A 12,041-nucleotide genomic window follows, 5' to 3' on the forward strand; every position below is an offset into this window, starting at 1 on the left:
ACTGAGCTATTCGGTGTCACCGTGTCTCTCGGCAGAGCCTGCTGAGTGAGCCTGTGTGCAAGGGTTGGCTTGAGCTATTAGTGGGAATTATGTTTTCAGATCTTCTTTGGTCTTTTTTTGGTCGTTCTCCTTATTGTGGAATATTTTCTCTTTTGCTTTTTTTTTCAGTCTTGATTTACTGCATCTTTTAACTTGCTGCTTTGTTTTCCTTTTTAGATTCAGTCATTGTGGAACTGAGCTGTTGGTGTAAGGTAGCTGTACCTGGTAGGAAGAGAGCTGGAGACAAAAGCCAGAAATAAAAAGTTAAGAGAAACTCTGCAGTTTTTATTCCTAATGTTCTGCTATAATGGTCTTAGTTATAGCAAATGGCACATGTCCTCCAATAAATATAAAATTTGCCTGTGAGACTCACTTTATGAAAAAGGAGAATTAGGATAAAGAAATTAAGTAAAAAAAGTAGCAAGTTGTTCAAGACAGTGATTGGGAAGTGTCATGGACAGCCGGGGCAAAGCTTACTGCAGCAGAGATGGAGTCTTTACAGAGAACTTAGTAGGAAAGCACCCATACATTTTCCTCTCAAATTTAGGGTACATCCTTGTGTCCCCACCCCGCAGTTGAAGAAGTTTGAAATTTGTAAATCCATGCTTCTTCAGAGGAAATCTCAGCAGTTTCATGAGATTTGTGAGCTGTCCAAAGCATCAAGTGAGACAATTCCTGTATATTTCTGTAATATTATATGTTGTTAATATGACATTTAGTGTATTGTGACATTTCCCCTGTGGCAAGACTTTGGTTTAAAACCAGACATTTTCAGATGCATTAACTGATGGAAAGGAATGGACTGTAGTGGATACTTTGGAGTAGGTAAGAGTAAGTGCTGATCCATGTGCTGAATGTTGAAGGCCAGGGAATCTGGGTCAGGATGCAGCCTGTACTGCGACAATGGAAGGGGCAGGCAGGAGATCAGAGGTGACATGGATGGTGGCAGGGTCGGGGTGCAGCGGCAGGCAGGGATGGAGGCGGCAGAGGTGGCAGGGTCGGGGTGCAGCGGCAGGCAGGGATGGGGGTGACAGAGGTGGCAGGGTCGGGGTGCAGCGGCCCCAGCCCCGGTGCAATGCGGCATCTCGCCGCTCGGGGGCGGCCGTGCCCCGCCGTGTAACCCGCGGTAGCCGCCCGGCAGGGAACGGGGTGAGAGGTGACACGGGGAGCAATAGCGGGCTCCGAGTTGCTTTATTGGACGGCTGTAAGAATCCATCCATTCCTTTCACACAGGTACACCCCTCACTGTGAGTGTCTTTAGTCTGAGGCTTGCTGCAGGCATTTCCTTGGTCTCCCTGTGCACCTGCATTCCTAGGCTGGCAAACTTCCTGATGATGTGAGCTGTGTGCCAGAGTCTTTATGTGTGCCAGTGGCCTGTTCTTTTGTGGACACAGGATTTTCTGCTTTACAAGTCAGAAGTGGTGCCTTCCTACTATTCCACTATAGAATCATAGAGGACACTGGCAAATTTTGGCCTGTTGGCTTGCTTTCAGGTGACTTAGAATTGTTACCAACTTATACTGACATTGAATGTGACAGTCTTTGTGATGGCCCCACCTCTGCTCAGAGCTGCCTGTACTTGTATCACGGTTGCAGACCTCTGCTCGGCGCCAGTGTTGCATTAGCTTTGCAGATGGACTTTTGCCATTTTTTCCCTCCATCTTACATATTTTATTTTTACCTCCTTGCCCATTTACCACATTTTATGTGTTGTTTAGCTATGTCCTTTTTTTTTTTTGTTCAGACACTTTTGGTCACCTGGAACGTCTTCTCTTCTCTCTGCAAATACTTAAGATAATTGTAAAACACTTTTGCAGTTGCTGTAGGCCAGAGACCTGCTCTGTTCTGATTGCCTGCTGTCTGGTGTTAAGTACTTACATCATCTCGTGTACTTCAGCTGTTTGTCCATATGGATTTGCTCTGACTTGAAAAGCTGACGGGTGGTAAAGGAAAGGAGGGGCGGGATCCCTGCAGGGAGTGCGCATGAAGCCATATGTTGGTATTCCTGGGTATCTGGTGCCCTCTGGAGACTGTGGCTGCCCACGACATCACAAGTGTCAAGACACGATGTTAATTTATGTCCCTAGCCTGGGCAGCCTGAAGAACTACATGAGCTTTCTTGTTTTCACAGCAGAAGTGGAGGACACTAGAAAAGACAGTAGAGTAAAAGCAAGAATTCTCTAAAAATAATAGAAATTACATGTCTTATAATTTCTAAAGTTAATGGAGATTTAATAGCTGTGCTTTATGTTTATGTCTTGTATAAAATCGAAATTGAGTATGCAAGATTAAGTGTAGATACTTGAAAATAGTATGGGGATTTAAAAGTGTTGAGTTAGCAAGGAAGATTAAATATTTATATTAATTCACTTAGCTGGTTTGAGAGGCCAGTAAGTCTAATGGGAAAATATAGAAGTCTCAGCAAATCTGGAACTGGATTCAGGAATTTTTCACAGCCTTAGTAAGGAAGCTGGCTTTTTTGTTACTTTCTTCTTATCCAAAATTGACCTTGGTACTTTTTTAATGCTTAATGAGGAGTATAAGAAATGGTGTCCTGATGCAGGGAAATTGTTTGGCATGGTTAGGGACCTCCTTTTATTTTTACAAAGTAAACTGCCTGGAACAGAGACTGGCTTAAAAAATGCTCCTTTGCAATAATCTTATTCCTTTTATTTGGGAAAAAGACAGCTGCAAAACAATAATTTCTTTTCGCTCTTATTACTCTTGAAACAATCTTCCTGCATAATGAGAATACAGGAGTTTAAAATTTTGCCCCAACTGCAGTGAAGAACACTGGGTGACCTGAGGAGGCAGAAAATCTCAGTGTTCTGTTTGTGTGCAGCTATTGTTAGAGTTACAGTTAAGGCCCACCAAAATGCTGTGCTTCTGTATTGTTTTTTTGTGATTGTATGGATGGCTTTAACACAGGTATCATGAGATCCTTAGGATTCAACCAGCTCAGAGTCCATATTATTTACACTGAATTAAGATTTTATCTGAGTTGTCTCCTGCTATGGCTCATTCAGCTGAGGGAGGGAGTGCACGGTGCATCTTCAGATTCACTCAGGGCACAGCAGTGCCAGAGGTGGGAGCAGGAATTGAACTGCTTACAAGAGACGTACTTGCCGAACTCCTTTATGTCCTTATGTTGTTCAGAGGAGTTTAGACTTGAAGTAATAGTAGTTTGATATGAAATAAGTGCAACTTATGTTCTTATGCTTAATTCTTAGTGCCTTTTCTTCCTGGAAAAGTTCTGCAGTTCTCAGATGTAATACTTTCTTTAAGGTTGGCTTTTTGATTGTAACAGTATTGTAATTTTGTACCTTTAAAATTTTTAGCCAGAGACTGCCTCTGGTACTGCTAAGCTATGTGAAATGATTAAACAAGCTCAATAAGGAATAATACTGCTGTACATCTTGCTGGTGGGATTTGTGGTCTTTGAGAAACGGGAACATGCGTATCACTTAATCTCTCTTCCTTGCTTTCCTTCCTTTCCAAGAAGCTGATACGGTTGTCTCACTGCAGGCAGTGTTCTGTGATTGTCTTGGTTTGCAGTGATAATGGGCTCGTGGAGACCTACAGCTCTCAGCTCCTGTTTTCTGAATATGATTGGGATGGGTTGGGTGTTTCCAGTTGGGCGGCTTGTTCTTCTCTGGGGTTTGTGCAGTTGTTAAATACATTGGATGCTGTGCAGCATTCATTTTCTTGTTTTTACAGCAGGAAGGTGAAATGGAAGGTGAGGCAGTCGACGCTATTGTGGAGGAATCAGAAACTTTTATTAAGGGAAAAGAGAGGAAAACCTATCAAAGACGCCGTGAAGGTGGACAAGAAGATGATGCTTGTCATATACCACCAAACCAAGCAGATGGAAGCGAAGTGGTGCAGGATGTCAGCAGTGGGGTGCAGATGGTGATGATGGATCAGCTAGATCCAACTCTTCTTCAAATGAAGACCGAAGTAATGGAAGGTGCAGTGCCTCAAGAAACGGAGGCTACTGTGGATGACACACAGATCATAACACTTCAGGTTGTTAATATGGAAGAGCAGCCTATAAACCTTGGTGAGCTTCAGCTGGTTCAAGTACCTGTACCAGTGACTGTACCTGTTGCCACCACGTCTGTGGAAGAACTGCAGGGAGCTTATGAAAACGAGGTTTCCAAAGGAGGCCTGCAGGAGGGGGAGCCCATGATCTGTCACACCCTCCCTTTACCAGAAGGCTTCCAAGTTGTGAAAGTGGGTGCAAATGGTGAGGTGGAGACACTGGAACAAGGTGAGCTTCAGCCACAGGAAGATCCCAATTGGCAAAAAGATCCAGACTATCAGCCACCAGCCAAAAAAACAAAGAAAAACAAAAAGAGTAAGCTTCGCTACACTGAGGAAGGCAAAGATGTGGATGTCTCTGTATATGACTTTGAAGAGGAGCAGCAGGAGGGTTTGTTGTCCGAGGTTAATGCAGAAAAGGTGGTGGGCAATATGAAGCCACCAAAACCAACAAAAATTAAAAAGAAAGGTAAGTTCCCCATCTGCAAATGGATTTTGGAAATGCTTTTATTGTGGCGGTTGCAGTGTGATTGAGGCGAATGAATATGTGCAAGGGGGAGGAGAGCAGACATGCCCAATGCTGCTTGCTCACAATGTAACTGTTCAACTGCAGTGCTTCTTGGGTACACCTCCCTTCTCCTCTCTATAAGCTGACTGGGAGATCATTTTCCACAAGTGTGATACTATGGCATTAATAGTCTCATACAACTATGATTGAAAAGGTTGTTCTCTTCAATGTACAACACATGTAACAGTTTGTGTGCATGTTTTACATCAGGAGCCAATGCTGTAATTAATTCCGTGGGCTTTTTCCTAACCAATTGCTGGGTAATGTAGATAATGTAAAATACAGTAATAAGTATGTTTGATTTTTGTTAAAACTGTACATTAAGGAACCCTTTTTAGAGTGCAGAAGGAACATTAAGTACTGGCATACCAGTGAAAATTGAATCCAAACCAGCCACAGGCGTGCAGTTGGATTTAGTGGTGCATGGTGGTTCCTTGCAGTAGTTACACGCCCAAGAATCTTTCCTCTTGTGTTACACAGTAGACCACAGTACTGTCAAAGACTAATGCTGATTTCCTTCACAACCAGGTGTAAAGAAGACATTCCAGTGTGAACTGTGCAGTTACACTTGTCCGCGTCGTTCCAACTTGGACCGCCACATGAAAAGCCACACCGATGAAAGACCACACAAGTGCCATCTCTGTGGCAGGGCTTTCCGGACAGTCACATTGCTGAGGAACCACCTCAACACTCACACAGGTACTCTGGGTTTTGCATTCATTGTTTTTGTAGAATCTGCTCTGCCATCAGAGCAAATAGATTGAATTGAAGATAGACCCTTCTTGTTTTCCTACTTCCTCTTACGGAACAAGCTAAAAAAAAGAAATGGTGTAGTTGTTTTCTGCCTGGCCAGATGAGGTGCAGAGCTTATCCTATTCACAGGTACAAAGTTGATCCTGGGCTTGATCTCAAGTTACCTGAAGTTATAGAAATGTTCTCTTTGCCTGGGCATTAGCACTCATGTTTGCAGCTTGTTGTGCCTTACTGCCAAAAAAAGAGTGTAATTCATAATCTCTCATTTTCTCTGCTTACTGAAGTTATGTTTAACTAGCTGGTTTCTAATGTGTAAACAACCAAGTGGTACAAAAATAAAGGAGTCTGTTTCCTCACTGGAAGGATATTAATTCCCTAAGATCTTAAATCTATTAGTTATTTATACAAAACCTCTGACTTTGTGTGTTCTGTTGCTCTAATTTAATCTTTCAGAACATGAAAGCAGTGTTGCTAATTCACTTTAAAAACAAAAAATAAAAAAATCCACAACCAGCACTGTACCATATTTTCTTTTGTCACTAAATCTCTGTGTCACTGTCTTCCTGTCCTGCTGCACTCTGTTAGGTACTCGCCCTCACAAGTGCCCAGACTGCGACATGGCCTTTGTGACCAGTGGAGAGTTGGTTCGGCATCGCCGCTACAAACACACCCACGAGAAACCATTCAAATGTTCCATGTGTGACTATGCCAGTGTGGAGGTATGGGACTTGTTACAGTGCTGAGTGCTTCCTTGTGCGCTTCAAAGCTTGTTCACCATCTGTTACAAACTCTGTTCTTAGGCATTTCCTCTTTGGCCATTTGGTTGAAAGGCTCTGGGCAAAAGAAGTTATAAATCAGGGCTGCTCTTGGAAGCAAATGGTGAGGTTTTCTCAGTGAATCAGAAAGCAATTTGAGATCACTTACAGAAATTTTAGGTGATACTTATTTCCTCTTTGGAGCCAATAGTTGTCACGGTTCTTAAATGATTTGATCTTTAAGCTGATTGCAGGAATTGTAGTGTGCTCCATGTTGAAGGAGACGGACATTTCCTGCTGCAGTGGGATGTCCTTTCAGTCCACAGTGCCCTCCCATTCTAGAAACACGCATTCTGCACATCATGTTTATGCCATGAAGGTGTCAGTAGCTAAAACTAATGAGCCTTTGTCTCAGTATTGGTGAAAAGCAGCTTTGCTAATGTTAGATGATAGCTTAATTTGCCTGAGCAGATTAGACATTCTTGAATGCTTTCCCACCATGCAGTATTGTTAGATATTTTATAGGACAGCTTTTATATTGTGAAAGGAAATTCGAGCCAGATGATGAGCAACATAATTTTAAAAAAATGGGATGTCTGCAGTAGAAGGCTACAGTGGGAGAGCTTGAGTAGGGGCTTCAGGGTTTTTTTTTTCTGCCCACGCTGTGCCTGCAGTGCTGTCACTTCAGGTCCTGTGGTTTGAGTGCTGAATAAGTTATGTTGCAGAGGTTTTCATAGTATAAATTAGGAAAGAATAACCAAGTTGGTCCTTATGAGGTCATGCTGCTTTTTGTAGGCATAAGTTGGTGATTAAGCAGCATGATCAGGCTGGAGTTGAAAATGCCATACCGTTGGTGTTCTTGCTTTGAGCTGGATTTGTACCTTCTAAATAAAAGCAGAAGAGAAGAATTAAGCTTCCCCACACTGCTTCCCCACACCACTTCCCTGTGTTTCTCCAGGATATTTTAAAATTTAGAGTGTCTGCAGAGGCTGAGATGCTCAATAACAGTAAGGTGAGCAGAGAGTCTAAATCAGGCCTCAGTGAGTGTGGGAACAATCATCAGGCAAGACTGGGAGTGAAGCTGGGAGATGAGGTAGAGTGGGCAGGAGCAAGTAGCTGTGTGCAATGGGAAGATGGCACTGAAATGCTTGTTTGGTTTTGTGCCTAAGTAAATATAAACTGCCTTAAACTCTTGACTGATTTCTTGTAGTTTTGGCAATCTGGCCTGCTCCTCTGTGCTAACTTCAGTCTTGCTCTTGGCTTCCAGGTTAGCAAATTGAAACGCCACATCCGTTCGCACACCGGAGAGCGCCCGTTCCAGTGCAGCCTGTGCAGCTATGCCAGCAGAGACACCTACAAACTGAAGAGGCACATGAGGACCCACTCCGGTACTGATGCTGGATTCTCTTAGTGTCAGAGAGCTGAGGCTACAGTGTCTGCTGACACACAGCAAACAAATACTATTGTGTGGTTTAATATAAAGCCTTTATAAAGTGTGTAGCTGAAGAGAATGCACCAGGCTTTGTAAACACTTGTAAATTTATAACCTGATTAAATTACTGCACTGAGAAATGAGCTTGGAGGATTCTGATTTCTATTTTGACTGTGAGGTGATAAAATGCAGGCACCTCTAGTATGAACAGAAGAAACTTCTTCTGTTTGTAGTGTTCCAGTTGAAGAGTAGAGCCATTTGCAGTTTCTTGCTTCAGTGCATCTTTAAAAGCATCTTATGCATGTTAGTTCATAAAGATGCTAATTTTTTCTTCAATATAAATAGGGATGATTTTAGTACAGAATGTTACTGCAGTGCCAAATTAATCATATTGCTAAAATTGAAGGGGGGAAAGATGCCCTTTTATGTATACATGAACATTCAGAACCTCCACCCCAAAAGAATCTGATGTCACTTGCTCTCTTCTGGCAGCCTGCACGTAGGTCTTGTGTGCATTTCTCAGAGTAAGAATAATTTCACTTGCTTAAGGGTTGAACTTTGGTTTCTTTGTTGAAAGATGTGTACTGGAGCTATAACTTGCAGAGAAAGATGTTACTGAGTGCTTTGTAGAATTATAATTTCTGATGTGTGTTGCAAGTTTTTGGGATATTGTTTGGGGCTTCTTGGTGAGATTTCTTTTTAATAAAAGTGCTTGTTCTATTTTTTCCTTTTGCCTCCTGAAGGAGAGAAGCCATATGAATGTTACATCTGCCATGCTCGCTTCACTCAGAGCGGTACCATGAAGATGCACATTTTGCAGAAGCACACGGAGAATGTGGCCAAATTCCACTGTCCTCACTGTGATACTGTTATAGCGAGAAAGAGTGACCTGGGTACGTGTCTCCCAAACGTGACCATTTGCTTAAGATGGTACCAAACTTTCCAGGATTAGAGTTGTCATAACCCAACTGCTGTCTCTTAACCCAGTACCCAGTCTGGTAACTGCACAACATGAAGCACAGCTTCACATCTGGGGCTGGTAACACACACCTTTAACTTACCATAGCTGCTGCAAGTTAGAACAGTTTTCAATTTCTTCTCATTATTTGATTTTTTTTATCTCCCAAGCATACAAGGTAGGTTCCTGTTTGCCCATAGATGCAAGGTGTTTATTGAACTTGGACTGAGATGTCAACAACATAAGGATTAGGATCTGAAAAGCGAGATCATTTGGCTTAACTTCCTGCATATTGGAGGCCTTTAAGTTTCATGCAGAGATATTTTCATCAGTTAAAAGGTTTGAATTAGACCAGTATTTAACTTTTCAGGATTTGGAGCTGTATGCTCAAAAAAACCCTGAGTCCTTACAGTAGGACATTCCTGATCTAGTGAGCAGTACCCAGTGTGATTACAGCAGGCAAGCTCTTATGTTTCTAGAAGGTGACAAACAATATCGTGCCCAGAGCAGCTGAGGGGAGGAAGGAGCCACGATTTGGCAGAACTTTCTGTCTTTAAACAGAATTATCACCCAAGTAATGGGAAGGCAGGCTCCCTTCCAGTAAAAATAAGTGCTACAGTAAGAGGCAGTTTGAGAGGAAGGCAGTCAGTTGATGTCAGGAGCAAACAAGCTGATTTACAACAGAGGAAAACTGATGTTAGCTATGAAGAATTTTTCTTCTAATAATGCTTTAATCTACCCTAAGCTACCTCGTGCAGCTGTGGTATGCTCTTAGTTGGAGGATTTTAAAGAAGTGACTAAAACCTCTCTTGGGGATTATCTGCTGGTATCCCTGTTGCCTTCTAGTCCTGTCACTCTGACTTCTAATCCTGCAGAAAATCCTGTTTCCCCCCACTGAATTACCTGGCTTCTGACTGCATCCAGGCAATTCAAGCTAGTCTTAAACATAGCAGTCCACAAGACTCTTTAGTTTGACAATCATGTGTCATCAAATTCAAGTATCCTGAATCAGCACAGATTGCAGCTAGTAACCAAATCTGGAATCCTGTGGAAAAATCTTAATGGAGTTTTTCTGCAAGCTCTTTCTGTCTAGAAACTGTTCTAGTTGGTTTTACTTGCGATTCCTTCAGGTTTTTAGTTGAATCCTAAGTTAACTATTCCATTATTTCAGCTGAGCTTGGGAGGGAGGATCACTGAAGGACTGTGGGATCATCTTTCCTGCTTGGAAAGCCACGGTGGTGAAAGCTTTTGATTCTTTTTCCTGTAGGTGTCCACTTGCGGAAGCAGCATTCCTACATTGAGCAGGGCAAGAAGTGTCGCTACTGTGACGCTGTGTTCCATGAGAGGTATGCCCTCATCCAGCATCAAAAGTCCCACAAGAATGAGAAGCGCTTCAAGTGTGACCAGTGTGATTATGCCTGCAGACAGGTGAGCTGGGAGCACTGCCACCACTTAGGAGTGTTAGGACAGGAGCTGAAAGTATGGGATGGAAGTCTTAGCTGTTATGATCAAATTAGCTGTCTAAATCTTTTGAAGGGTGTAAAGGAGAGTACAAGTGGTCTTTTCTTGGTGTGATCCTGTAGGGAAGAACCTTCTAATTCACAGCCTTGATGTACCCATTGACCAAGGGATGAGAGTCCATATAGGATGGAAGTAGCTAGGATTGAATATGCCGTCAGTCAAGATGTTCTTGCATTGCTGTGGAATCATTGTTTTCCTGATAGAAACCATAAAATTTTGGCCTTGTTTTAGCTAAAAATTCACTTTTCTGCATCCATTTATGCGAGTTTCCATTTTTCCTGTCCATGCCAGGAGCGGCACATGGTCATGCACAAACGGACCCATACTGGAGAAAAGCCTTATGCCTGTAGCCATTGTGATAAAACCTTCCGCCAGAAGCAGCTCCTCGACATGCATTTCAAGAGATACCACGATCCCAACTTTGTCCCTGCTGCCTTTGTCTGCTCCAAGTGTGGCAAAACATTCACTCGCAGGGTAAGGGAATATGCTTTCAACTGGGGAGGTTTGGGGTGGAATGAGGCTTTTTTAGCCAAGGGGAGGGAAATGTTTACACAGAAGGAAAGATGGGTGAGGTACAGGGTGAAATATGAATCTTTTAATAGAGCCCTTCTCTCTGAGAGGAAAAGAGAGGGGAGAGAATTCAGAATTGGTACCAACACACATTAGTGTTGAATCATAATCAAGGTGGAAATGCAACTTTATGAATACAGTTAATGAATGTACACATTCTCCCTAAAGAATCTCTCTTTAATAAAAATGCAAAAGTCATACTTACCAGAAATGTGTTTGAAAATAGAGACAGAATGTCTGATCTCGAATTCAGTGTATGTTTTAACTTTCCTTGTGTTTTTAATCCTTCACTGAGTAGAACACAATGGCCAGACATGCTGATAACTGCTCTGGCCTAGATGGTGGAGAAGGAGAGAATGGAGGAGAGACAAAGAAAGGGAAACGTGGCCGAAAGAGAAAGATGCGTTCTAAGAAAGAAGATTCTTCTGATAGTGGTAAGAACAGCTCAGTACCTACTGAGAATTACAGGTCTGTGATTCACTGTGTGTGTTAGCTGCTGGTTTGCCAATTCTGCAGGTTTCTTCTGGCACTTGAAAGAGTCTTGTCTGGTTGGCAAACACAGAATATGGTGATACATGGCCAAGTACAGAGGGATGTACTGCCTGTGATAATATAGATCCTGCTGTCCTAGGCCTCTTCCAAGACAGTAGTTTAAAAAACACTGTCTGACACCCCTTGTGTCAGCTGTGCCATTCCTATCCCACCTGTGTAGGAAACTCTTTGGTAATTTTTTTTCTGAGTTGCAAGAGGCTGTGTGGTTCTGCAGTGCATTGCTATGAAATGTTACTTGATCCTTCTACACCATTACTGGGTGTCATGTCCAGACAACTCCACCACTGAATAGTTTGGCTACTTCTGTGGAGGAAGGCTGGCAACATCCAGGGGAATGGTGGAGATTAATACTATATAGAAGGAAAAACTCAGTCCTAGTCCTGCCTAGTGGTAGAGGAAAAACTTAATCATGTCTGCAGCAGGAAGAGCCAAGTAGAGTCTCAAGACAAACCAGTTCAAAGATGATTTGGCAAAAGGAGTGTTGCTGATAAGCCTTTTATCTGGAGTGCTTTATGTAATTAATCAAGAGGTGTAGGTTGGGAGAACAGGGATACTTCTGACTAGACAACTAGTATCTGAAAATCTCACATGGCAAACAAGTTTTAGGATGAATATGATCAAATGATTTGCAAATCTTGATTGAAAAACAATAGAAATTTATACTTAAAGTCATATTTGTAATGATAGTTAGAAAAATGTATTAGGTGAATTAAGCACATGTAACTAATAATGTGTTTAAAGCATGCAAAAGTAATGATGGCTGGGTAAAATAAGTGATGGAAGATAATTAAAAATGTGGCATTCTGGAGTATTGCACTATTAGTATCTGATTTGAAATCTTCCTGGAAGCTC

General features: G+C 42.3%; 2 protein-coding genes across 11 annotated transcripts in view; one reads left to right on the top strand and one right to left on the bottom strand.

Annotated features, from left to right (window-relative positions):
- Positions 1-12,041, bottom strand: part of LOC107209709 (C-factor-like) — a 136,335-nt gene that overhangs the window by 72,264 nt on the left and 52,030 nt on the right. The window lies entirely within an intron of this gene.
- Positions 1-12,041, top strand: part of CTCF (CCCTC-binding factor) — a 31,478-nt gene that overhangs the window by 14,080 nt on the left and 5,357 nt on the right. For 6 of the 10 annotated variants that reach the window (XM_015639592.2, XM_015639591.2, XM_015639595.3 and 3 more), the window contains 8 exons: positions 3,757-4,549; positions 5,177-5,347; positions 5,987-6,120; positions 7,424-7,544; positions 8,332-8,481; positions 9,814-9,974; positions 10,359-10,541; positions 10,936-11,071. In XM_015639592.2, the coding sequence (XP_015495078.1) occupies positions 3,757-4,549; positions 5,177-5,347; positions 5,987-6,120; positions 7,424-7,544; positions 8,332-8,481; positions 9,814-9,974; positions 10,359-10,541; positions 10,936-11,071 (1,849 nt within the window). Of the gene's footprint in view, positions 1-216; positions 303-3,756; positions 4,550-5,176; positions 5,348-5,986; positions 6,121-7,423; positions 7,545-8,331; positions 8,482-9,813; positions 9,975-10,358; positions 10,542-10,935; positions 11,072-12,041 lie in introns of all 10 variants that reach the window. The other 4 variants (XM_015639596.2, XM_033517157.1, XM_015639594.3 and 1 more) reach the window with 2 other exon arrangements.

This window comes from Parus major, chromosome 11 (genome assembly GCF_001522545.3).
Source record: "Parus major isolate Abel chromosome 11, Parus_major1.1, whole genome shotgun sequence".
Lineage (NCBI taxonomy): Eukaryota > Metazoa > Chordata > Aves > Passeriformes > Paridae > Parus > Parus major.